Source organism: Ursus arctos, unplaced genomic scaffold, assembly GCF_023065955.2.
Source record: "Ursus arctos isolate Adak ecotype North America unplaced genomic scaffold, UrsArc2.0 scaffold_16, whole genome shotgun sequence".
In the NCBI taxonomy this organism is placed as follows: Eukaryota; Metazoa; Chordata; class Mammalia; order Carnivora; family Ursidae; genus Ursus; species Ursus arctos.
The window spans coordinates 55,693,861-55,720,194 of record NW_026622830.1 but is presented as its reverse complement, the minus strand read 5'-3'; the positions used below and the strand labels follow the sequence as shown (position 1 = coordinate 55,720,194).

The window sequence follows — 26,334 nt, the reverse complement described above, 5'->3', positions numbered from 1 at the left end:
CCCTTCCCTGCGGGAAGCGCCACATATGCTCACCTTATTTCTTTTCTGGTGGTTGATCTCATTCCCCTGGAATGCAGACAAAGTCCATCAGAATGAGGCCCCTGGTTCTTAGGAGCACTTGATTCCCATCCCTTCTCATGCTGCACCATGGCCAGGACCCGTGAGGGGCCCGTGCATACACAGATAGTGGGCCTGGGATCTAGGCCAGGCTCTGGGGTCCAGAGAAAGGAGGACATGGGGCAGATGGACTGGCTACAGGTCGGGACCCTGCAGCACCACCCTCTCGGAAGACAGTAGGGGAGGCCGAAGCCTCAGGCAGGAAGGGGCTGCTGCGGCTACGGAGGTGCTTGCTGACGTGGAGGGTCCTGACTTCATTCTCCCCCCACGAGCAAACTCACCGGGGGAGGCTGAGGTCCACTCAGACAGACCTCATGCAGCTTTGCCTTCAGGAAGCTCTGCTGCTTCACCAGTCTTCGGCACCGGGAGCCGTGGCCTAACTGCAGCCTCACCTCGCTCATCCCTGAGATGGGCAACAGCCCCCAGGCTCACAGGGTAGCCGTGAGGCTGTCATAAGGGGAGGTTTGCCGAGTCCTGAGAGCTCAGGGCTCAGTACAGGGGCGTTCTGCTCCCAAACCTCCGGATTCTGGTCCCTCCCCCACAATCCTCAGGCTCACCCACCTCCAGATAGTCCTCCATGGCGGTATCTAACATCACCAGCTCGGTGAGAAAAGTGCCAAGGAAAGGCACGACACCCTGTGTCATGAGGGGGAGGGTTGGGATGAGTCCCTGCTCGCTGGTGTCCACAGGGACCCTCCACTGAAAATGCTCCAGCCTCCTAGCCCACCGCAGGGGCTCACGTGGAGCAGCCTAGGACCCTTAGCAGCCTCCCCCCCACGGGTTCCCTTTCCCCTCCCCCTCCCAGAACATCAGACTCCTCCTCATCACCTTCAGGGCCTGCTTTTCAAAAATGCCAGGGAATGGAGCACTAGGTCGGTCCCTCCCCACCCGCAAAACCCATTCTCTATGGACCACTCTGGGCCCTCCTCCTGGTCCTTTTGAAATAAGAATTGTAGAAGCTGTGGCCCCAGGAGCCGCAGCTGGAGTGGGAAGGACCCCCCCTTCCTGATCTTTCCTTTTTGGGAGGCTTCCAGCCCTCAGGGAGGAGCCCTCCTCCTCCTCTGACTTTGGAGGCCCTGGGCCTCAGGCACACTCACCTTCTTCTGCATCCTCTTCTGGGCTCCCCGGAGGGCCATCACCAGGGTGGCAAATCTATTGGATGGTCGCTCCTGCAGGGCCAAGGACAAGTTCCTTGAGACCATCATACCCTCAGGCCACTTGCCCCCACCATCTTGGACGTCAGAACCTAGACATCTGACCTAACTCATACTGATCCTGAGGCCCCATTATCCAGAAGCAGGCCGTGAGTGATTCCAGAACAATCTCATTCCAACATTCACTCCATGTGTGACCTTGAGCTTGCAGCCTGGCCTCCCCAAGCCTGTTTTCTCATCGGGAAACATGACAACTCCACCTATCTCCCATGGTCTCCTGAGGACTCAGGGTCCTATTACTCTCATCATTGTTGTGGCCCTCAACCCAGCCCAACCCCATCACTGAGCACAGGTCTGTCCTCTGGGCTCTCCAGGTTTGTAGAGGCCCCCACCTGGACCAGCTGTCAACACAGAGAGAGAGGGTGTGTAGGCTAGGGAGTCTGCTTGGACACCACCTGCTTGCCCCCTCGCCGCCAACGGCATCCGCACCTAGGCTGTCGCCACATTCATGCCAAAGGCTTCCCCTCCCCAAGGAATGCTTCAGACCATTCCCGACTTCATCCACTCAGGATCCTATTCCCTCCCACCCCTCGTCTCTTTCCAGACCTGCACCTTCCAGGCTACCTTGATGAGCAGGTTCCTGCCCTGTGCGATGTCCTTGCTGCACAGCTTTTGAAAGATCCTCAATGGCTTCCTGAAGAGAGGCAAGGGAGGCACGATCAATCGACAAATAATGTGGCAGGGTTGAGTGCGAGTGCCTTTTCTTTGAGAACCCCAGAGTGTCAACCTGCCTGGTTGAGGGTTTCTTCTGGGATCCTCTGAGCACTAAGGTCTTTGTAGGACATGGGAGGGAGCTCTCATGTGGCTCGTCCTGGGCCTCCCTTCCCATATTCATTGAGAAACGCTGTTTGGGTCAATTTGGGGTTCAAATGGGCAGAGAGCTTAGTGGCTGTCAAGGAAACACGTGAAGAGATTTAATGCAGTTCAGCCCCGTGTGGGACATTTGGCAAAACTGATTTCTAAAGCGGGAGGCATGGTGGCCTCCTCACCAGGAAGGCTGAGAGACCTACCCACCAGCCCAGGTCCTGTGGTCGGGGTTTGCTGCCTCCCAGAAGGTCCAAGCTGCCTGAGGGGGAAGAGGACAAGCCTCTGGGAGCTCCCTCGTCCATCCTGGTCCCTCCATGGACAGAGGCCTACTCACCTGGAAACCTTCCCCCACGTGTTCTCGAGGCGGTGAATGGAGACACTCTGCAGAGCCGAGAGGATGGCACGTAAGGACGAGTAGTTCCTCAGGGTTTGACAGGCCTGGGGAGGGAAGAGAATGGGCTGTCACTTGGGGAGCCGGCACCTGATTGGCTCTCAAGCTTCAGTCCCCCTCAGGGGAAAGTGCTCCTGCTGGAGGAAGCCGCTGTCCAGGGACCTGCCGAAGGGCACACGTGAGGCCCAGAGGAGGAGGAAGATTTTACCTCACTCCAAGGAAGGAGCCAGGCAGAAACGGAGCATCCCAGCATGGGGCCATGCAAGGCAAGGTCAGCATGCCCCTGGACGGAAGAGCCTAGGGACTGCACAGTCCCTAGGGCAAAGACCAGGGCCTTCCACCCTGAGACCTGATCAAGGGAAGAGCAGTGCCCGAGACTCAGGAGAGCACCTCGGCTGGGCTTCCCGTTGCATACCTTGGCCACCTTGATCCAGTGCTCCACCACCATGGCCCTGTCCCGGGCTGTCATGCTCGGGTTGCCAAGGCAGGTGGTGATGACACACTTGGCCACACCATTGAACTGGGCGACAGTGGCCCGGACTGTGGGTGCCAGGTGCTCATTGCCAGGCTTGTTGCGCTTGGACCAGACGGAGCCCAGGCACTGATGGGGCAGCAGCTTCTTGAACAGCTCCTAGAGAACAGGCGGACCTTGGTTCACCCAGCCATTTCCCATGCAAGACTCATGTCCTACGTAGGGGTCACAGGTCAGAGCTGGACCTCAGGGAGCTGAGAATCTGGCCTGAGCCTGGTTCGAGACTGTGGATTTCATTCCATTGTTTTTCCCTGAGGGAACCCAGTACACAATGACCCAGGAGCAAACAGAGCAAGGGAAGGAAGGAGGGCATTGGCACCCTGATCATGCTCAGGAACTCCCAGCTCCAGGTGGCACTGCAAGGTGGTCCAACCCAAGGGGGCTTCTTCCCCTCCCCTCCAACTGGTCATCCCCCTGGTCCTTCCCCCCTTTCAGATGCACATTCTCACACGGGAGCTGCAACCACACGTTTTTCCGTCTGCCCTGTCCTCATGGACACATCAGATGCCTAATCAATGCTGAGGGTACTCATCCTCCAAGGCACATGAGTGGGTGACCCATGGACTTGACTGAACACAGGGAGCTGCCCTCCTCCACCCACGGGACCAGGGCCTGCCCATTGGTCTCTCCATTCTGGCTCATTTCTTCTCCCTAGTACCTCCGTATCAGTGCTTATCAGGGTCTCTCGCTACAGTCCGCAGCTGGACAGTGAAAGCTTGGGGCTAAGCGCCTTGATGGGTTGACAGGGTTGGGAAGTGGTGGAGCTGAGATTTGGTCCCAGACCATAGGAGTCCACATCAGGGAAAGGCAGGTGTGGGGCAGGTGAGAGCAGAAGGAAGGCGTGCCCCTGGCCCACCCTGAGAGCCCAGCTGCTCACCGCATCCATATACGTGAGCTGCTCTGCCACCAGCCTGGGAGGGAAGTCCAGGAGGTCGGGCTTCTCCTCACCCAGCTGGTTCTTTGGGGTGACCCAGCGGTGGCAGGAAGCCTCTGGGGCCGCGGTGGGCTCTGTGGCTGTTGCTTGAGTGAAACTTTCCAGCAAAAAGGGTGGTCCAGCTGACTGCTGCTCAGCACCCGGCACACATGCAGAAGATGGGAGCACGGGTTGCAGTTCTGGAACAGCTGACAGAGGGGAGGCTGGCTCTGACACCGCAGGTGACAGTTGACACAGAGCCGGGGTCGCCTCTAGCTCTATAGGAGGCCCTGTTCCTGGCTCTGCCGCTGGAAGGAGCCCTGGAGCTGGCACTGGGGCAGGAGACAGAGAAAGGTTCATCCACATCACTGACTTTCCGGATGCCTTTGCAAAACCAGGACAGACCCCATGGCCTTGAAAGGAATACCCAGCCCATGAACCACATCCCAGTTAGCCTTCCCAGCTTGCCATCCCCCTTACCCTCCACCTCTGCCTCAGTGAGCGCCAGAAGTTCCCGCTGCATCAGGAGAAGGGGGACATGGTTTGTCAGGTCCCAGGCATGCCACTTCAGAACCATGGCCCCATGCACATAGGCCACCTTGATCTCGACACGGTCACGGCCCAGGGACTGATAGATAGCCTGCAAATTCTGGTCAGGCCAGGTACCCAAGAAGGGAGACAGGGTGCTGGGGAGAGTCATATGTGGAGCAGAGTCAGAGGCCTGGCCTTGCATTGCACATGCTACTCCCACAGCACCGTTCTTTCTGTATGGGTCCCAGAGGATGGCCCCAGCCCCCTTCCAACCCCTCTCTAGCTGCCCTCGTAGTGGGAGGCCTGGTCCTCCAGAAAACCTGAATGAGTCTGGTTTTTCCACTTCTCCTCTCCTCTACCTGGCCATGGGCCTGATCTACTCTATCCTCCATGCACACCAGTATCAAGGCTCAGGTTGGAGGCAGATTTGTGAGTGGTCGGCTCAGCACACCCTCGGTTCTTGGCCCCTGTTGGGGTGGTCAGCGGGGAGGGGCAGGCAGAGCAAGTTGGGACCGTCAAAGGGATGGGTGTTTCAGGCACCCACTGAGCCCAGACTGTGCTCTGCCGACCAGAGGGCCCGGGACCCCGTCCACAGCCTTCTTTGACTCATTTGCTTCTTCACATGAAGCCCCCCAGATGAAGCCCACCCACTGGAAATCAAGAGATCGGTGAGATCCCTGGTTTGGCAAATCCCTCCACAGCCACCACCCCTGTAGTCCCCCACCCTGCTCTGTGGAGGCAGCCAGCCCTGCTTCTGGACCCAAACCCCTGTCTCAGTTTTACTTGATCATTTCATCTGTCCTATGATCCAGCTCTCGGTGGATCCTTTCAAAGCTAGAGGAGGCTACGAAGATGTCACATCTAACAACCATTGGAGATGCGTGCTTAGGGTGTGCAGAGTGCCTATCTGACCCTCTGACTAGAACTGAGACCCAGACACTGTATCTCCTCTCTCCATTCACATTCCTAGGTGCTTAATATACATTCTTGAACGACTACTTCCCAGCCCGCACTTTCCAAATCCTGAGTGGCCCGTGGGCTGGTCTGCCTGCTCCCAGTGTGCCCCTGAGCTGCTCACACAAAGGACAACTACCAGAACCATCTAGATGGAATCTCAGAAGTCCTTTGCACATAGAGAAACTGCCTGCTTTGCATTTCCTTTCGTCAACCCAGAAGGGCCACCGGCCTGTGAGGGTTGCACTTGAGAGCTTCTTGACCGGAGAGAGAGAACTATTAAGCAAGAAGATGCCCAGCACGTCCAGGAGCCCTTTCTACAGAGCCAAGCACCAGAGTAGCCCGTGCCATGTTTCCTCCCATGATTTCCTACAGTAACTGTATGAGGTTCATCCTCTTAACCACCCCACTTTTCAGAAGAGGAAAGGGAAGGTCAGAGAGGGGTAGTGCCATTCCCGAGATGTACACCCAGTAGATGGGAGGCTCACCCTGTGCTGTGCATGGGGTGGGCACTCACCTATTGAACTGCTGGCCCAGGACCTGTGTGGCTGAAGTGAACATCTCGTACATGCAGAAGATCGTTGAGGTGGTTGAGATGCTCCCATCTGGGAAGGATGGCACCAGGGACTGTACGAAACGCTCCATTGTGCCTTCTCGGAGCCTCAGCATCGTCTGGGCCTCATCCAGGGACAGGGATGATTCCTTTTCCCACCAGGTAGAGAAGGGGGGTGTGGGGGGCAATGGAGTCAGCTTCAACACCACGAACCACCAGGATGATCAGGGTCTGGGGCTCAGACCAGAGAGTCCCATCCCTTCGGGAACTTGTGCAAGAAAAGGGACTTGAGGGCCCACCTAGAAAAGGCTCTAGGCTTGAAAGTACAATTGCCTTTAGGGGTGAAATGAGAAAGCATTGGTCACTTCAACACATCTTGTTAGCTGAGCCACCACAGCCTTTCTCTCTCTGAATAGGCTTTATTAAGAACTGTATGCCTTTGAGTCATCAGTCAACATCCCTACTGCAGACAGGAGAAAGCAGAGGCTTAGCATCTCCAACGCTGCTCAAGATCATAGACGTTGGGCCTGAGAACTGTCCAGAGCATGGAATGCATGGCATTTCCCTATGCTGCTGCGGCCTGGTCTGTTCCTAAGGTGGGGAGAAAGGTTCAGGGGAAATCCACCTTCCTCGGCAGGCCCCAGGGGAGCTGGTTGTTTCTAGTGTGGGTTCTGGCCTTGCCGTGATCATCTGTGGGTCCTGAGATTGGACATCAATCTGGACCTGTTCTCACCCCAGACCAGCATTGGATGTTGTTGTGGGCTGAGGCACCTGCTGCTTGTCAAGGGAGATGGAGTAGCTGAGCCTTTGGAGCAAGCAGCTCCTCAAAGATGGCCTGGATTGAACTCTGAAAAGACAGAGTCCACTACCTGGGCCAGGAGGCATCAGAGGCCTTGCACCCAATCCGTGCTTGAAAGGCTGATTCACGGTGGCAGACAACCTCCCATATGGAGGTCCAAAAAGACATATGAGGACACAGCTTGTGACCCGGGGGACATACAATGAGTCGATGTGCTCTGAGAGGTGATACGTTACAGAGGAACATATAGAATGGCTTCTTCCCACCGTTCCTTTTATGTTCAATCACCCTGTGTGGGGTGAGGATTCATAAGGCCTTGGACACGTTCTCCAAGGACAGTGGAGCTGGGTTCTACACAGGATGGCTGGGGTGAGTCAAGAAAATACTCAAAACAGTAGCAAAATGCAAAGACACTCATGGCTGCGGGAAAAGTCACACAAAACAGAATGAAACAGAATAACCCACGCCCCAAACTGCAAAAAACACGAACACTATTCTCTACCATTCCCACCTATGGGAAGAGTGTCTTCCTACTTTCTCCCACAGCTGGTGGTGGAGGTGTGGATACTGGGATGACTTTGTGGCTGGGCCTGCGGGGCACTCATGTGGAAACACCATGGGAGGGCCCCAGGTTTGTCCCCATATTTGTGTGGGGGCCCTGGGTGTGTGGAACCCTCTTCCCATTCTCACCTCAGAGCGGCACTGATCCTGGGTGGCCTGGTGCACCTGCCACTTGTCTAGGGCGTTGTAGTTGAAGTCCCAGACCAGCTCTTCGATGACCTCCTGGGTGCAGCTCTGAAAATGCAGTGCCCCATAGACATGGGGTCAAGAGACATTAGTGTCCTCCCGGGACATTGCCACAAGGGGCCACCCGCATTAGAAATCCTGTTCTCCAGTTGAGGCAAAAAGGGGCAGCTGAAAAGACATCGAGCAAGGAGGTAGCCGGATGAAACTCTAGAGCTCATGATTAACATCGAGGTAGTTGAGCTTGGTCCCCAGTGCTCAGCTTCTCATCCTGCCTGCTATGACCTGGGGTGTGAACATGAAAGATGGACCAGGCTTCCAACACCTGGCTGCTTCCTTCTGCCCAGGAAGGGTGTGTCCCACATCCTCTGTCCCCTTCTCTACACATAGACAACCAGCCCCCCACCCCAACACACACACAGGGACACACATAATGAGGGGCAAGAGGTGTGGGCCTGCTGAGGTGGCATCACAGTTGTTGCCTGCTCTCCAGTGGGCTGCCCTGAGCTGCCTCGTGTTACCTGTTGGTGTCTCCTGCCACATGTCCAGAGGGCTCGGAAAAGCGGGCTGAGCCGACGTCTACAATTATTTGCAAGTCTCTCTCTCTGGGCTTGCCTGGGCCCAGAGACCCTGAAGGGAGGAAGGCAGCAAGAGAACATCCTGTTCTCTCGAACGTCTCCACCAAAGTGAGCTGGAGAGCAGGTTGTCTTTTGAATCTGGGTGCCCGGTTACCAGAGTTCTAAGTTCAGTTGGGGCCTATCACAGAGGAAGTGAGGTCACTCTTTCAAGATTCTAATCCCTGGGACCATGTGTTCAGTCAGACCTATCCAGAGCCCCTTCTTGGCAGTTGACTCCTTAGCTTTCTCCCCCATGTCATCTCCTTAACTGGACACAATGAGCCAAAAAGGCCATAGCCACCACTCTCTGGAAATGGAACTAGGGTCTGAAGCTTCAGGAGGCAGAGCTGAATTCAGACCTTACGTTCTGTGTTTCTTTGCGCACTTGTGTGTCCTATGTCATTGTGTCTCTCACGTAGTCCCCACTTTCCCAGCCTGCAGTGTGGGGATCAGGCTAGAATCTACTTCCTTGGCACATCCTCTGGTGTCTGTGGATAAGAGTATTTATTACATGTGTGGGGTGGTCCCCTGTGTATCTGAGGCACAATTTTCAAGATGGAAGAATTACAAGAAGGGGTGGGACTTGGCATGGAGTGCTGCTCAGAAGAGGCCTGGGTTCCAGCCCTGTAATACTGCAACTGTCACTTTCCCTCTTGGCCTCATTTTAAGGTGGGCACCATGATGGTCTGGAAAAGCAAGAAGATGCAGGCATTGTCATCCTCTGTAGTAAAACCATGCAATTGTTTCCCGTTATATGAAGAACGAGACCCCGTTACCTCGTTTGGGTCTATGAGGGGAGCGGCTTTCACCATGGCTCCTAGGGATCCTGACCTGTGGTATAGGCATCAGACTGTAACCGCTAAGTGGTCAGTGACTGGCTTTTGACCCACAGGACATATTCAACGTGATGAAGTACAATGCCTAGAGCTTGTCTACATGTCATGCAAAGAGTTTCTCACTCCCTAGTTACTTTCCATCATGTTCCACTACTCACTCCTTCCCTTTCCCTTCTTCTTCTCTCTCTCTGAACCTGAACCAAGCACCGATGTTTTGAGCTGCCATCTACAGAGGCTCACAGGACAGAGAACGGAGGCAGTGCCAAGGCCAAAAGACACACAGGAACTCAGGTTCTGAGTCCAGATGGCATCCCGAGTCACGTGAGCCAACTTATGACAAAATCCTCTTCCAGTATGGCCCTGGTCACAGCCGCAGCCACTGACACACCTTGAGCCTGGGGAACCATGCTAATTTGGGCCCGCATTCTTCACCCACAAATACTGTTAGAAATTAAAGCGATGCACCTACACATGCAGGGTATCAGGGCAATGCAGTCCCGGGGCAACTCTAGATAAGTAACAGTCTCCCAGGCCTCAGCATCTGTCCCTGCCTTCCTCCCTCCCCTCTGCTCTCCTCCTAGTGTCCCTGCAGCCACCCTGGCTGCCTTTTTCACTCCTCTGGCCAAACTGGCTTCTGTTATTGAGTGTCTGCAGCACAAGTCACTTCTTCCTGAAACGCTGCTCCCTGACGTGTGCAGGCCTAGCTCCCTTTGGTCAATCTGTTCTCAGCAACCTCAGCCTCAGTGAGGCCTTTCATATCTTTCCATGCAGTGACTCCCCAGCCTTCCTCCGTAGCACACTTCATTCCTAGTACAGAGCGCTTGCTCTTTTCTTTTACGTGCGTTCACTTTGGAGCTTTGGTCCATGTGTAGACTGGGAGCTCCTAAAGCAAAGGAGCCCTAGGTAATTTCAGCTCCGCGCACGGGCCCAGCAAGATACCTGGCATAGGGCAGTGCTCAGTGTGTAGTTACTCAATGAATAATTGAGAAGATCTTGGAGCCCACCTCCCCTCTTAAGCACCTAGACTGCAGAATGCTACTAAAACTTTCAAGCTGTTTCTGGGCAGGGGCGACAACCACAATGGCCTCTGCCTGACTCTTCCTGCTCCAGTTCCTCCAGCAGAACTCACCAGGTACCATGGACAAGGAAGCGCCCTGCACCCAGTTCTCCAGCTCTGGTGGCACAGCTCCACGCAGGCACACCAGCAAAAAAAGCCATGCCTTTTCTCGGGGGTCCTCAACGCAGTGCCTTTGCAGAGTCACAGAGCAAAGGAGCAGGATCTCTATTTTTCCCTTCTCTGTGGAATCTGAGACAAAGAAGAGAAAAGGAGGAAGACTAACTCAGAACAAGAAATCAGATAGAAGTAACCAGAAGCAGAGGGCGGAGGGGGTGCGGGAACTGAGTGAATGGTGAAAAGGTACAAATTCCAGTTTCAGATCAATAAGGAATAGGGATTTACAGTACACCCCAGGACTACAGTTCATTACTGCTCTATGGTGTATTTGAGAGGTGTGAAAAGAGCAAGTTCTGAGAGTTCTCATCACAAAGAAAAACCTCTCTTTCTTTTCTTTTTACTTCATTTTTGTATCTCTAGAGATGATGATGGCGGCGGACTAAATTTATTCTGGCGATCGTTTCACAGTATACGAAAGGAACATCATTACGCCAGGTATCTTAAACATACACAGTTCTGTATGTCAAATGTATCAAAACAACTGGAGCAAAAAAATATTTTAATATTCATAGAGAGCATCAGGAAATTGGACATGGTAAAAAGAACGTCACGTAAACAAAACTGAAAACAGCAGAACCGAAAGCCAGTAGGTTATCCTAGGGGTTAAAAACTTCAAGCCATTGGCATAGAAAGTTGATTCTGAAATTAAAAATCAGTGAATTAAAATTAAAGCAGATGAAATAGAATTTTAAAATTTTGTTCCATTTAACAATTTGTCAAAGAATAGAAAGTCTTAATAAGTGACCTCAGATAGTAACTTTTGAAAAAACTGTTCATGTTTTGGAAAATTCTGATTGTAAGCTTCCAAGTGGGCACAGAATGAGAACATTTTGTTTGATCAAAGTCGCCTCATGGAAAATGGCTGAAGCAAAATGTCTGAGATAGGACCTAAACAAAAGGATATAAATGGCTAGACGAAATTGTCCTGAGTTCGTTTCTCCGTATTTGCAGTTTACATTTATTTTCATGTCGTTAAGTCCATTAAGTTCATGGAGTACATTCTAAGGGTATTCCATGCATTAATATGTTTGAACAACCTCCCTGTAACCCAGCTTCACATCTCATTGTATCTTGTAAAACTCAAACTCTATACCATGAATCAGAAACTTCCGATGACCGCCTACTTCCAGCCCTTGGCAACACCATTCTACTGTCTTTGGCAATTTACTCTAGGTAGGTCCTAAGAGTGAAGTCAAAGTGTGTATTTTCATGAATACTCATCTACTTAGCATAATATCCTCAAGGTTCACCCATGTTGTGGCATATGTCAATGTCTTCTTCCACTTTGAAGAATCAATGCTATTCCAATATGTGTACATACAACATCTGTTCCTCCCTCGACAGATACTTGGATTGCTTTCATGGTTAAGCTATTATGAATAATGATGCCATGAAAATGTGTGTTCAGATATGTCTTCAAGACCATGCTGTCAATTAATTTGGGTATACACCCCAGAAGTGGAGTTACTGGAACACATAGTAAGTCTAATTTTAATTTTTTTTGAAACTACCATACTGATTTCACAACTATGCTGTTAAACATCCCTACCACACACATTGAATAAGGCTTCCATCTTCTCCACATCTTGGCCAACACTTGCTCTTTTTTTCCCTTCTGATTGCTTTTTTTTTTTTTTTTTTGGAAGAGTCATCTTAAAGGATGTAAAATGGTATCTCATTGCTTTTTATAATTTGCATTTCCCTTAACATTAGTGATGTATCTTTTCAAATTTCTTTTCACGTGCACATCTTTGAGGATATGCCTATTCCCAATTTGCACATTCACGCATTGCATTCATTTTGTTGTCTGTTGTTGAGTTCATGTGATCTCTATTCATTCTGGATATTGAGCCCCTGCCAGATAGACAGTTTGCAAATATGGTCTCCCATCTTGTGGATTGTGTTTTTACTTCATTGCTAATGTCTTTAACGTCACAAAGATTGTAAGTATTCTGAATGTCCTGTACGTGAATTTATTTTTCTTTTCTATCCTGTGCCTTGCAGGTCATATCCATTAAAGCATGGCCAAATCCTATTTTGTGAAGCTATGAAAATGAATATTATTGGGCTGCACTTCCGAGATGAAAAAGGTTCATTAGTGGAGTAAGAGAGCAGCATGAACTGGAGAAGCACTGGCATGATGATGGGGTCATGACGCTATGTGATCGCAAGAGGATAGGAATATGTATGATGGGCCAGCATGAGCTGTGTACTGGAAATGGGACCTTGTCCATTTTGTGCAGCACCTACGTGGATGATGGGAGCAGTGAGACATATGACTGGACGGATCCCCGAGCTCAGCCCTTCTTCCAAGTTAGACTTTCATTGCACTCTGATCCATTAACGTTTGAAGAGTTTCTTAATCAGATGAGGGACATAGTCTTACATGCTAGACGGTGATGAACATGGTGTGTGGGCGTGTCTGCAAGGAACTCCGTATCCCTCCCGTCTTGGTGAGCCACTGTCTGGAGTCAATGGCAAAGAAGGTTAGAGTACTAAATTACACTGGGGTCAAACCAAAGGGGAACAGTATGTCCCTCCTATGCTGAGCTGAAGTCAGGCAAGACCTTTATATGTTTGCTCTGTGTTCCCAGTTCATGGTCCCTAAGTTTTTTTTTTTTTTTTTAAGATTTTTATTTATTTATTTATTTGACAGAGACAGCCAGTGAGAGAGGGAACACAAGCAGGGGGAGTGGGAGAGGAAGAAGCAGGCTCCCAGCAGAGAAGCCTGATGTGGGGCTCGATCCCAGAACGCTGGGATCACGCCCTGAGCTGAAGGCAGACGTTTAACGACTGCGCCACCCAGGCGCCCCATGGTCCCTAAGTTCTGCATGTTCCTCTCTGGGAGAGAGGAGATGGACATGTTTGAGGGGGAGCTGGAGAGCTGTATCACCACCAGGAATGAGACCGAGAGCCGACTCCCAGTCATCGTGCAAGTGAAAAAATGGGATCAATGTCATCAAAGAGAAAACCATCAGCCAGCAGTATTCATGCCGCCTGTGAGGAAATCTTGTCGAGAGGCACTTGTAAGTGATGGAGGGTGCACACCTGTAGTAACTCTGTGGCAAGTACAGATGTTACCTGCTTGAGGTGACCCACCTTGAAGAAACAAAGTTTTTGCCACCCTGTCAAGGGTGCTCAGAATGGACTCGAAGGGCAAGAGGCCTGGAACTGAAAGCATGTTTGAAAGTCTCTTTAGGGCTGAAATGAAAAAGGCAGCATGCCCTGAAAACTGCCTCACCTTGAATAGGCTAGCTCCCTTCATTGCTTGTGGGAAGAAAAGAAATCATCCGGTATTTTTCGTATTGAAAACAAGAAAACACAGAACCTTGGATTTCCGTTATTTTTTTATTGAAATTCGATTAGCCGACATACAGTCCATCCTTATTTCAGATGTAGTGTTGAATAACTCATCAGTTGCATATACCACTCAGTGCTCATCACATCACGTGCCCTCCTTTATGCTCCTCACCCAGTTGCCCCATCCCCCCACCCAACTCCCCTCCAGCCACCCTCAGTTGTTCTCTGTGCTTAAGAGCCCCTCATGGTTTTGCTCCGTCTCTGATGGCTTCCCGGTCAGTTTTCCCTCCTTTCCCCTATGATTATCATCAGTTTTCACTCATATGTGGAACGTAAGAAACAGTGTAGAGGATCATAGTGGATTTTCTTTAAAAGGATGTTATTTTCTGTCTTTCCATGTTTGACCGCATTTCACTTTTCTTTAAGAATGACACGTTCAAATGATATGTCCATTGACCCTGGAGGGTTGGGCGTTCTTCACACTTCCTCAATGAGTTAGGACCCTGAACCAGGTGTCAGGAGAACCTCCTCTGTGTTATTGTTCCCCGGGTGCCCTTGTTGGGCTTCAGCTTCCTTATCTGTAACACGATGAGAGATACGAATGCTAAATATTTTCCGAAAGTTGTTCCCGCTCCAAACTTTCGATGGCTACCAAGAGTCGAATATTGCTTCATCCACGAGACAAAGGTTAGGAATCGTTATTTCAATTACTTCGTAAAGACACACAACCAAGTAGAATGAGAACACCAGAGGAGCATCGCTCCAATAGGACTCGAGTGAAACTCTGCTCCAACTGCCAGTAGCATAGGACGTTACCTTTTATGTGAACACAGAGGTGGGCCCTGGCCTTTCCATATAAACAGACTGTACTTTTGTCTTTGGACATTTTCATTTACCTTTCGTGTGGATTGACGTTCAGCCCGATGAGACCTCATGAGGAAACTCTGCGTATTCTAAGCTTAGATCTCATAGGACCGATTTTTCTTAAGTTTTGAAACTACACTATAATTGACAGACAGTGTTATATTCCTTTCAGGTGAACAGCAGGGACTCAATAGTTCTGTACATTACACAGTGCTCAGCACCATAAGTGTACTCTTAATCCCCATGACCTATTTCACCCATCCCCCCACCTGGCCATCCCCAGTCTGTGCTCTACATTTGAGACTGGTTTTTTGTTTGTTTTCTCTTTGTTCTTTCTTTTTGTCTCTTAAGTGCCACACAGGAGTCAAACCCATGTTAACATAACACACATCGACTTTAAAGCTTACCTCCGTTTCATGGTCTGGATGAAATGTGCTGACTATACCACCACGTTGACTCCACAGTGGCTCCCAGGGATCCCCACCCGTGCTATATACCTCCCTGTCTATCCACTGCCTGGTTGCTAATAGGTTTCTGACCAAGAGAATATGACAGAACATTGTCACTTTCCTGTTACTCTCTTCTGTTCCCTTCCTTTCTTTCCTGTATCCCTGCACTGGGGAAGCAAGCACTGGTGTTTAGAACTGCCCTACATAGAGGCCCACAGAGGAAGGAACCTAGGGAGTGCCCAGGCTAATAGGCAGAAAAGAACTCAAATTCAGGATTTCGCTTAAACCCACTTTGTTGAGTCTGAGCTAAATCCTGACATTAGTCACATCAGTGACTTGGGAGCAAATCTTACCACAGTTGGGCCTCGGGTGAGGCGCAGACTGCATCACACAGAGACCTGGGGGCAGAAACACCCAGTCTCAACTGTGTGGAGATTCCAGGCCCCCCCGAATTGGGAGCTAGGAAATATCACGCTTCAGAAGTGCTAAGCTTTCTAGTAGTGTTCTCAGAGACAAACAGATAGCTAACTCAGGTAACCTGGCCCTCCCATCCACTGCCATCTCTTGTTCTCACCTCCCAGCCTCCACCAGCCACTCTGGCCACTTTCCGAATCTTCTCTGGTCAAACTAGTTTCTGTCTGAGAGATTTGGCCCCAGTGGTGCCCTCTCCCTGACACACTGTTCCCAGAGGTGTGCAGCTCTTGCTCCCTCTTGTCAATCTGCTACCAGCAGATGTCACCAGGTGGAGGCCTTCCAGACCCTCCTCTCCTGTGACTCCCTAGCCCTCCCTACTACACTGTGCTGGTAACTGGAGTATAATATCTGCTCTGTTCTTTCACACATCTTGCTTTCAAGGTGTTCTCCATCAGAACAGCAGAAACAACTTGGCCATTTGCAGACTGCACTGGGGCCCACCAACTCACCTGGCACAGGCTGAGTGCTCAGAGCATAGTTGCTGAAAGAAGAAATGGGAAGGTCTTGGGGCCCTGCCTTCCATCCATGTCACCATGTCCATTCCTGAGCCCGTTATGCTAGCACTGGGATGGGCAATGTGAGAGGCTAGAATGGATATCAAGTGGCCAAGATGTACTCGGCTGCTTAGTGCCTTTTCCAGGTTGAATGCACTTGGGTGGATGTCAATGTGTGATGCAAAGATCATCATACCTGGTGCCCACTCCCATGGGTCCACCTACATGTCTGTTCCCCACGACTAATTGTCATAAATCTTCTTCCTCCCAGTCCCTGACCAACGAGCCAAATCATCTACCACTGCCACGAGCCAATGTATATTCTTTCCTCAGGCTGCTTTTCTTTCCATACCACCTGAAAGAATTGAAAGAATTTTGAAATGCTCGAAAGAATTTCCCATCGCTGCATTCTATCAAGACTACCCTGAACGGGGCTGTAGTATATCTGCAGCCACTTTCCATCCTGCAGCCACATCCAAGCCCATTCAGCCATGAACCAACCTCAGTCTTTTCCCTCCTCTGTCGCCTGGAGCAATATTGGGTCTTCTGCCCGTCCTCTCTGAAGCTCCTCTGGCCCGTTCATGGGGACTTGCGAGGGAGCCCGTGCACCACACACAGAGTGGCCCCTAGCACCTGCCTCTGCCCACGTGCCAGGGCTGACTCAGGAGCTCAGGCTCCCACCTTACCCCCTTTCAGCCTCGGCCATCCCTCTTGGAAGGACTTTGTGCTCTGCACACATCGCAGAGATACAGGAGGGCACAGGAAAGAAAACCCACTGACCTAAAGAAGCTCCTAAACTATTGACCTTCTTCCATCCTGCCTCCATATGCCCTGGAAGAGAAGAAGAGGAGAGGCCTGCAGGTGTGGACAAAGCCCTGCCCTGGCTGTTTATCTTCCCGGCAATAAAAAGACCTCCTCGTTGCGGCCAAACTGTTGCTGAAAATTCTGTTTTCAGTGGTGAAACAGATAATTTTGGTCAAATGGCCTGCTGGCGCTGTTTGTCAGGGTGGTCCGTGGACAAGTGGCCTCAGCATCCGCAGAGGGCGTGTTGGAAATGCAGAGTCTCAGGTCGCTCCCAGTGTTACTGAATCAGAATCTGTATTTTCACGAGATCCCCAGGGGATCTGGGCCTAAGACGATGTCTCAAAAAACCACTGTTGAATGTTCCCCAAAGAGAAAGCTAATCGGCACCTTGATATACCAAATGGGGAAGGCATGGTTGTTTCCTGGGCCTTTTTGGCAGTTTCTAGCATTCTAGAATTCCATAAAGGGTTGATTCCCCGGTGGACATGGTGGGAGTTGTTGTGCAGGAAAGGAAAGAACACCATACCTGCTGGGAAATTGAGCAAGGACGGAAGCTATGCATGGGCCCAACAGCAAGAGCTCCAACGCGCCAAGGCTGATCCCCTGCTCTAGAGCTCTCTGCTGTTCTTATGCTAGATCCCTTTGTGTCAGGTGATGGGATGGGAGATTGTTCTTGCTTTTGGAGCTGGCCTGTATTGCTGTAACTGGTCCTCTAAGATTCACTTTTGTTGTATCCCAAAGTTTTGGGACGCTTGTCTTGTCATTGTTCTTGGATTCCATGTAATTTTTTTTCCTATTTTGAATTCCTGGTTGACCCACTCATTTCTCGGGAGCGTGTTCTTTCACCTCCTTGTGTTCATGGTCTTTCCAGGTTTTTCTCTTGTGGTTGATTTCTAGTCCATACCATTGTGGTCAGAAAAGATGTATGCCATGACTTCCATCTTTTTGAATTAGTAGAGACTTGTTCGGTAGCCTAATATGTGATCTGCTCTGGAGGACGTTCCATGTGCAATCGAAAGGAATGAGTATGTGCTGTTGGAGGATGGAATGTTCTGCATGCGTCTGTTAAAACCAGTGCATCACCCAAAGCCACTGTTTCCTTGTTGATTTTCAGTTTGGATCATGTGTCCATTAATAGAAGGGGGGTGTTAGATCCCCTACTGTATTGTATTACAGTCAATTAGTTGCCTGCTTTTTGTTATTAACTGTTTTATGTATTTGGGTCCTCCTATGCTGGGTGTCTAAAAATTTAAAATTGTTCTATCTTCTTGTTGCATTGTCTCCATGATTGGGACACAGTGTCCTTCTTTGTGACCCACTACTCTTTTATTTTTTATATTCTGTTTTGTCTGATAGAAGTATTCGTACCCCTGCTTTGTTTTGGCAACCAGTTGCATGCGAGATGCTTCTCATCTGCTCACTTTCAATGTGCAGGGGACCCAGTAGGTCTGGGGGCTCAGGCTGAGTACCTAATTTCGGACAAGTCAGTGTAAGTGTGCAAACTGAGACTGAGTGTGTAAACTGTTGAATATTAGTGACAATGGAATATTACTCAGCCATCAAAAAGAACGATTTCTCAACATTTGCTGCAACATAGACGGGACTGGAGGAGATAATGCTAAGTCAAGTCAAACAGAGAAGGAAAATTATCATATGGTTTCACTCATTTATGGAACATACGAAGTAGGAAGATCAGTAGGAGAAGAAAGGGAAGAAGAAAGGGGGAGGTAAACAGAAGGGGGAATGAACCACAAGAGACTATGGACACTGGGAAACAAACTGAGGGCTTCAGAGAGGAGGGGAGTGGGGGATTGGGATAGGCTGGTGTTGGGTATTAAGGAGGGCACCTATTGCATGGTGCACTGGGTGTTAGACGCAAGTAATGAGTCATGGAACTTTACATCAAAAACTAGGGAAGTACTGTATGCTGACTAACATAATAAAAAAAAATTATTATAAAAGAAATAGAGATGATGGACTTCAGAAAACATGGACCTAAAAGTCATGACGGACAGCAAGGAGAGTGTGGGGTTTCTCTGGTCAAGGATATGGCCCCTTATCCTGGCAAGAAAGAGCCCGTCCCTGATCCATCAGATGCCAGCCAGGGAACAGTAGCTATTGTGCATCTGACCCAGAGCCTGGGGCCTGGAGGGAACTGCTGCTTCAGAAGAACCACATAAGGAGATGCACGAAGGCTGGAAATCCTGGCTCCTAGGTCAGCATAGATGTTCATGGAACCAGGCTCAGGTGTGCCCTTTAAGGTACCCCTCCCATCTTTTCCCAACACACAAAACAAGCAGGAAAGGGTATCCAGAGATCACTGACAAGAATCCCAGAAAGATTCCAACTTGGTAAACGGCCAACGGGGAGACTGAGGCTGGAAAGCCCTGCCTGCCCTGAGTCCATCTGCAAATTATCTTCCTCTGGCTTTGTCCCCTTCACACGCAGGATTTGATCTCCTTCCGTGTTTTTCCCCACTAGGTGCTGATGCAGTTCCAGAGATTGAACTACAATACAACAAGTTCCAAATACGGGGGCAATACAAAACCAAACACTAAACCAAAAAAGCATCTCAACGGAAGAAGCAGGACACAGTCTTCCTGGCCTTAGAGCGGAGAAAGGCAACCCCAGTCCTGGGGCAGGAAGGAGTTCTGGGGCGTACAAGTCTTAAAGACTCCCACTTTCAGTGGTTGTTGCTATTCCTGGGAAAGTCCCTGCAACCTCTAAATCTCAGGAGTTCTGAGGAGCTGTCTCTGCTGTTTACCCAAATTCACTGACTGAAATGGACGCGTGCTCTGAGTAAGGGGGATTTGGGGGTGCCCTCCAGTGGCTAGGGAGAAAGGCTGGCACTTCTCCTTCCTCCCACATACAGTAGCTGATGACTCTGGGAGATTTCCTAGGTCAGGAACGAATATGAGAGTCTGTGCAAGTTTTCCATTACTGCAGGAAGTAAAAGACCCAAACCACACACCTGTGCTCTAAAACAAAACAAGGGCTTTACTCTCCTAACATGCAAATCTATCACGGGACTGTTTAAAACAACTAAATGGTGCCCCCTACATAAGGAAATAGATGGGGGGAAGGGGTGTGGAGTAAATAGGGCGCAAGGACTGCCCATATGCAGCTGCTGAGGAATCCCTGCAGGGCCACTGGACACTTGCTCAGCCCTGAGGTTGACTGCGGCCAGTTCTTCTCCTTCTTGAGTGCTGCTGACCAGCTAGGACTGCGGCTCCAGCTGGCAGGACAGGGTGTAGCTAAGGACAGAGGGACACCTGTGAGTTGCCCAGGAGCTTCCATTCAAGAGTCCCTGCCAGTGTTTGCCCACAGCTGGAGTCTGGCGCCCCGGCAACAAGGCCTGAGGCTGCCCAGGGAAGGAGGATCCCAGGAGTGGCCAGCAGAAAGAGTCCACCCCGAACCTCACCGACCCAGCTCCTGATGGGCCTCACCTCTCAGCCTCGCTGAGCGGCTCCATAGCCTGGAACCAGGCCCAAAAAGGATCCTCGGGCTCTAGGGTGTAATTCTCGGCAGCCACCTGGAGCAGCATGATGTCCGTCATGACTTGATATTCCTGAGCAGAGAGAGAAGCACAGGATGTATAGGGAGCCTGGGGGGCAGGGAGCTGCAGGGTCTGGTGAGGGTTGAGCATTGGGACCGGGGACCCGTCCCCCGTCCTGGCACACATGGCCATCCTCCTCCCTGCAGATTCATCCGGTCTCCACCTGTTCTCAGAGGTGAGTATCAGTAGCCCCTCCTCCGGGAAGTCCTCCTGGATGCCATGCTCTGTCCCCATCTCCTAACGGGATGGGACTTGCACTGCTTTCTTCTCAAGGGATCCCAGGAAATGTGAGGTGGAGGGGATGGAGCCAAGCAATGTTCTTCCCAGGGACATCTCTGAGGCCCACTCCCTACCCTTCCCTGCGGGAAGCACCACATATGCTCACCTTATTTCTTTTCTGGTGGTTGATCTCATTCCCCTGGAATGCAGACAAAGTCCATCAGAATGAGGCCCCTGGTTCTTAGGAGCACTTGATTCCCATCCCTTCTCATGCTGCACCATGGCCAGGACCCGTGAGGGGCTGTGCATACACAGATAGCGGGCCTGGGATCTAGGCCAGGCTCTGGGGTCCAGAGAAAGGAGGACATGGGGCAGATGGACTGGCTACAGGTCGGGACCCTGCAGCACCACCCTCTCAGAAGACAGTAGGGGAGGCCGAAGCCTCAGGCAGGAAGGGGCTGCTGCGGCTACGGAGGTGCTTGCTGACGTGGAGGGTCCTGACTTCATTCTCCCCCCACGAGCAAACTCACCGGGGGAGGCTGAGGTCCACTCAGACAGACCTCATGCAGCTTTGCCTTCAGGAAGCTCTGCTGCTTCACCAGTCTTCGGCACCGGGAGCCATGTCCTTACTGCAGTCTCGCCTCACTCATTGCTGAGATGGGCAAGAGACCCCGGCCTCACAGGCGCAGCTCTGAGGCTGTCATCAGGGTAGGTTTGCCGAGTCCTGAGAGCTCAGGGCTCATTACAGGGGTGCTCTATTCCCAAAGGTCCAGATTCTGGTCCATCCCCCACAATCTTCAGGCTCACCCACCTCCAGATAGACCTCCACTGCGGTATCCAACATCAGCAACTTGGTGAGGAAAGTGCCAAGGAAGGGCACGACACCCTGTGTCCTAAGGGGGAGAGTGGGATGAGTCACTGTTCTCTGTTGCCCACAAGGACCCTCCCCTGAAAAAGCTCCAGCCTCCTGGCCCACCCCAGGTGACCATGTGGAGCAGCTGTCGACACTAAGAGAGACGGTGTCAAGGCTAGGGAGTCTGCTTGGACACCACCTGCTTGCCCCCTCACCGCCAACAGCATCCTCACCTAGGCTGTCACCACATTCATGCCAAAGGCTTCCCCTCCCCAAGGAATGCTTCAGACCATTCCCGACTTCATCCTCGCAGGACCCTGTTCCCTCCCACCCCTCCTCTCTTTCCAGACCTCCACCTTCCAGGCTACCTTGATGAGCAGGTTCCTGCCCTGTGCGGTGTCCTTGCTGCACAGCTTTTGAAAGATCCTCAATGGCTTCTTGAACAGAGGCAAGGGAGGCAGTATCAATGGACGAATAATGTGGCAGGGTTGAGTGAGAGTGCCTTTTCTTTGAGAACCCCAAAGTGTCAACCTGCCTGGTTGAGGGTTTCTTCTGGGATCCTCTGAGCACTAAGGTCTTTGTAGGACATGGGAGGGAGCTCTCATGTGGCTCGTCCTGGGCCTCCCTTCCCATATTCATTGAGAAACACTGTTTGGGTCAATTTGGGGTTCAAATGGGCAGAGAGCTTAGTGGCTGTCAAGGAAACACGTGAAGAGATTTAATGCAGCTCAGCCCCGTGTGGGACATTTGGCAAAACTGATTTCTAAAGCGGGAGGCATGGTGGCCTCTTCACCAGGAAGGCTGAGAGACGCACCCACCAGCCCAGGTCTTGTGGTCGGGGTTTGCCGCCTCCCAGAAGGTCCAAGCTGCCTGAGGGGGAAGAGGACAAGCCTCTGGGAGCTCCCTCATCCATCCTGGTCCCTCCATGGAGAGAGGCCTACTCACCTGGAAACCTTCCCCCACGTGTTCTCGAGGCGGTGAATGGAGACACTCTGTAGAGCCGAGAGGATGGCATGTAAGGACGAGTAGTTCCTCAGGGCTAGACAGGCCTGGGGAGGGAAGAGAATGGGCTGTCATGTGGGGAGCCAGCACCTGATTGGCTCTCAAGCTTCAGTCCCCCTCAGGGGAAGGCGCTCCTGCTGGAGGAAGCCGCTGTCCAGGGACCTGCCGAAGGGCACACGTGAGGCCCAGAGGAGGAGGAGGATTTTACCTCACTCCAAGGAAGGAGCCAGGCAGAAACGGAGCATCCAGGCATAGGGCCACGCAAGGGGAGGTCAGCATGCCCCTGGACCAAAGAGCCTAGGGACTGCACAGTCCTAGGGCAAAGACCAGGGCCTTCCACCCTGAGACCTGATCAAGGGAAGAGCAGTGCCCGAGACTCAGGAGAGCACCTCGGCTGGGCTTCCCATTGCATACCTTGGCCACCTTGATCCAGTGCTCCACCACCATGGCCCTATCCCGGGCTGTCATGCTTGGGTTGCCAAGGCAGGTGGTGATGACATACTTGGCCACACCGTTGAACTGGGCGACAGTGGCCCGGACTGTGGGTGCCAGGTGCTCACTGCCAGGCTTGTTGCGCTTGGACCAGATGGAGCCCAGGCACTAATGGGGCAGCAGCTTCTTGAACAGCTCCTAGAGAACAGGCGGACCTTGGTTCACCCAGCCATTTCCCATGCAAGACTTATGTCCTACGTAGGGGTCACAGGTCAGAGCTGGACCTCAGGGAGCTGAGAATCTGGCCTGAGCCTGGGTGGAGACCGTGGATTTCATTCCATTGTTTTTCACTGAGGGAACAGGGTAGAAGGACAACAGCCCCAGGCATGTAAAGCTCCACTTCCCAACAGAAGCAAGGCACTTCAATATCCCCCTCCAGTCCTGCAAACTATGTGCATTATTCTCTTTTTCTGTGTTGGAACAGCGCCACACTAAGATTCACGCTGCTCAACAACATGATGCAGCTGTGCGATTACTGAGAATCTATTTGTTTTAGGCTTCTAACAAAATATCTATTTTCTCTCTTTTGAACATATATCTCACTCAGTAGTGACAGCTCAAGTTCTTTTTCACAATGAATGATTCAGAAATAAGTATCAAAAACAGATTTGAAGAGAACAGAAGAGACAATTAAAAGATACGGAAACATCCTACTTAATAAAAGGCCATGTATTTATGTTCTGAGTCGAATTTTAAAGCTTTTAAAACATTTTATTCCTATAAATCCATCTTAGATAGCAACTGGACCTCACAGAAGCACTTAAATAAACGTTTACCAGTTGTATCCTGGCGAACAATATTTCTTGCTTTCTCAGCTCCCCGTGCCCCAGATGTGGTGGCGCTCCTCGATAGCACTGGCTCGGCCACATCCGGGTGGCTCCGCCAGCTGAGAGAACAGGATCTCCCCACGGTGGCTCCTTTCGGAGAATAGAACACAGCCTGATAAAGGATAAGAAAAGAAAAATAATCTAAAGGCTGACTTCCTTATCATTCATTGCATAGCCTGTGTTACTCAGCAGATTTCATAAATCCAACTGTATATAATCGGCAGCTTCTCTTGTTGCAAAATTAGGTATCACTTCTCTGCTTTCCTCTCCTAGAGCTCTGGTCAAGTATTTCAAATGAGTGGTCAAGGATCCAAGAGAAATACAGGAGATAAGAGACCAAGACAGAGATTTCTGCACAGGTAATGTGCTGGTGGCTGCCACCTATGGGTGGTTTTCACACCCAGGTTCCTGAGAGTATATTTTGTTTCCACAAATCCAGTGCTTAGAAGGCAAGTATTTTTATAATGAACATTTGAATTTATTTTTATTTTTAATTTAAAAAATTTTTTAAAAAAATTTATTATGTTAGTCACCATACAGCACATCCCTGGTGTTTGATGCAAAGTTCGATGATTCATTAGTTGCGCATAACACCCAGTGCACCATGCAATACGTGCCCTCCTTACTACCCATCACCAGCCCATCCCATTCCCCCACTCCCCTCCCCTCTGTAGCCCTCAGTTTGTTTCTCAGAGTCCATAGTCTCTCATGCTTCATTCCCCCTTCTGATCACCCCCCTTTCTTTATCCCTTTCTTCCCCTACTGATCATCCTAGTTCTTATGTTCCATAGATGAGAGAAATCATATGATAATTGTCTTTCTCTGCTTGACTTATTTCACTTAGCATTATCTCCTCATAAGCAAGATGATAGATCAATCAGAAATATTTGCCAAAGGCATTAATTACATAATTGAATTCATTCTGTATCATTCCATAAACTGTTTTTCAGATTGTTTACCTTCCTATAAATAAATACAGCCACTCACAGACTGCAGCGAAGATATTATAAGAATCAGTCCCATTAATGACATGTTTATATGGTTAAGTAATCACCATAATTGGTTCACACCTCCCCACATCCACATCCTCTGTGGGCCTCTCCCACAATGACCCTGGGCTTCATCACATGACTTGCTTTGCTAGCAAAATGAGCAAGCAGAGATTTGAAATGCGTTGGAAAATCTGGGCTTGCCCTGTTGCTGCTCCTGGAAACCTAAAACCTCACCAAAAAAGCCTGAGCTGGCCTGCTGGGCAATAAAAGGTATGTGGCCAAGTCCCCCCATCACTGCCCCAGCTGACAGCTGGCCAACCCTAGAGCTGCCTGGCTGATTATTTGACAGCCTAGCTGACTACAAACACAGAAGGGAATCCAGCAGAACTCCCAACTGTGTCCAACCCAAACTGCCAACTCATAAAATCATGATTTAAACAACTGGCTGTTCCTTTAAGTCACTATGTTTTGGGGTGATCTGTCACACAGGAAAAGCTGATACAGTCTATAATAAGGCTATTGTTGAGGCTATAGTCTACCCAAAGCAAGCAATGTATACTTTATGCATCTTGGGAGAAGAAACTCCTCCCAAGTTTTAGGACCAAGAAAAGCTATGTATCACCTAAGCTGTCGATGTTCCCCATTTGGAATCTGTGATCCTCTGCTGTAACCCTGTGAAGATCAGAGTCACATCTAAGCTTGCTCCCCTTCTCCCTCCCTAGCAAGAATAGGGGGCTCTCTGGCATGCATTCTGGCATCTTAACCACTCCGGCAACTCCGCTCCCTTTAAATTTGCCCCAGTGTCCTTACCCATTTTATCTATTGTATTATAGGTACTTCTATGAACTGCCTCAAAATCTTTACACAATAAATTGGAGTACAAGGGAATTAATCCCAAGACTGTGTCACAGCCTTAAAACAGTAATGAAGACAAATTGTTGTCCCCAGTAGAAACCACCATGGATGTTTTCCACCTTGATCTGACTCGAGGTCTCAAAACAACTTTTATCTAGAAACAAAAAAAGCCAAAATGACTCCCATCTGAAACACTCAGAATTTTTCTACCTTGCCTAAGCAGGCACTGGAATACGTCTTTCTAGTGTGGTGCCTGGAGCTGGACTTTCCCAGCTTCAATTTCTGGCTTTCCCACTTCTCAGCTAGGTACCTTGAGTGAGCCCATCACCATGGACTCTCTGTACTTCAGTTTCTGTCTGTGATACCTGGATAGTAACTCAGAAGTTACCAAGAGGGCGAAGAGAGAGAATACATACAAGCACGAGCCATTATTATTATTCCTGTTGCTACTACTGCTACTCCCCTTCATCTTCTTTCTTCCTCCACAGCCCCTTCATAAATTCATCATCCTTACTACGAGGACAGAGTGCTATGAAACACCATCCGACACCACCATTAAAAAGACACGGCCTGTATGGTTTATTCCAAAATTCCATGCATTAATTGCCTATATGTATAGACACACTCCGCCTCCATCTCAGACATCTGGTATTTCTCTGTAAGAGTAGAAGTACCTTTGTCTCGCTGCTTCTTTTCCTTTTGTTCACTTAGTTTGTCTAGAGGTAGGTTTGTCATCTCAACTCCGTAACAGTTCTCGCCAGCACTGCTGTCTAGGAGTCCATGACGTTGGCCCACTCGTTTATGAGTTCTTCCCATTCCGTGAGGGAGGACAGCACACCAAGGAAGTCATCCCAGAGCTCTTGAGAAATGTACACACACAGGTTTGCTCGGATCCACGCCACCATGAGTGT

General features: G+C 50.4%; 2 protein-coding genes across 2 annotated transcripts in view; both read right to left on the bottom strand.

The window, feature by feature from the left end:
* Positions 1-570: 570 nt before the first annotated feature.
* On the bottom strand, positions 571-26,195 carry LOC125281987 (ral guanine nucleotide dissociation stimulator-like). The gene is made up of 12 exons (XM_057312918.1): positions 26,098-26,195; positions 22,201-23,688; positions 20,569-21,692; positions 20,074-20,195; positions 7,502-7,606; positions 5,977-6,161; positions 4,455-4,660; positions 3,939-4,306; positions 2,945-3,160; positions 2,473-2,576; positions 1,896-1,965; positions 571-1,286 (listed from the first exon to the last, which is right to left on the bottom strand). Exons 6-12 carry the CDS (start codon positions 6,126-6,128, stop codon positions 1,155-1,157), a joined length of 1,248 nt encoding a protein of 415 aa, XP_057168901.1. The 5' UTR covers positions 6,129-6,161; positions 7,502-7,606; positions 20,074-20,195; positions 20,569-21,692; positions 22,201-23,688; positions 26,098-26,195; the 3' UTR covers positions 571-1,154.
* LOC125281985 (focal adhesion kinase 1-like) overlaps positions 26,135-26,334 on the bottom strand; it is an 80,845-nt gene continuing 80,645 nt past the window's right edge. Inside the window, exon 8 of the mRNA XM_057312927.1 lies at positions 26,135-26,334. Within this exon, the coding sequence (XP_057168910.1) occupies position 26,334 (1 nt within the window). The 3' untranslated portion in view covers positions 26,135-26,333.

Excerpts from the sequence above, each read along its gene's own strand:
- LOC125281987 (XM_057312918.1), bottom strand. The coding sequence starts at position 6,128 with ATGCTGAGGCTCCGAGAAGGCACAATGGAGCGTTTCGTACAGTCCCTG. Across the intron at positions 4,661-5,976 it reads CTGGGCCAGCAGTTCAATAG|CACCCTGTCTCCCTTCTTGG; the intron begins GTGAGTGCCCAC and ends GACTCTCCCCAG. Across the intron at positions 3,161-3,938 it reads AGCTCACGTATATGGATGCG|GAGCTGTTCAAGAAGCTGCT; the intron begins GTGAGCAGCTGG and ends CCTGTTCTCTAG.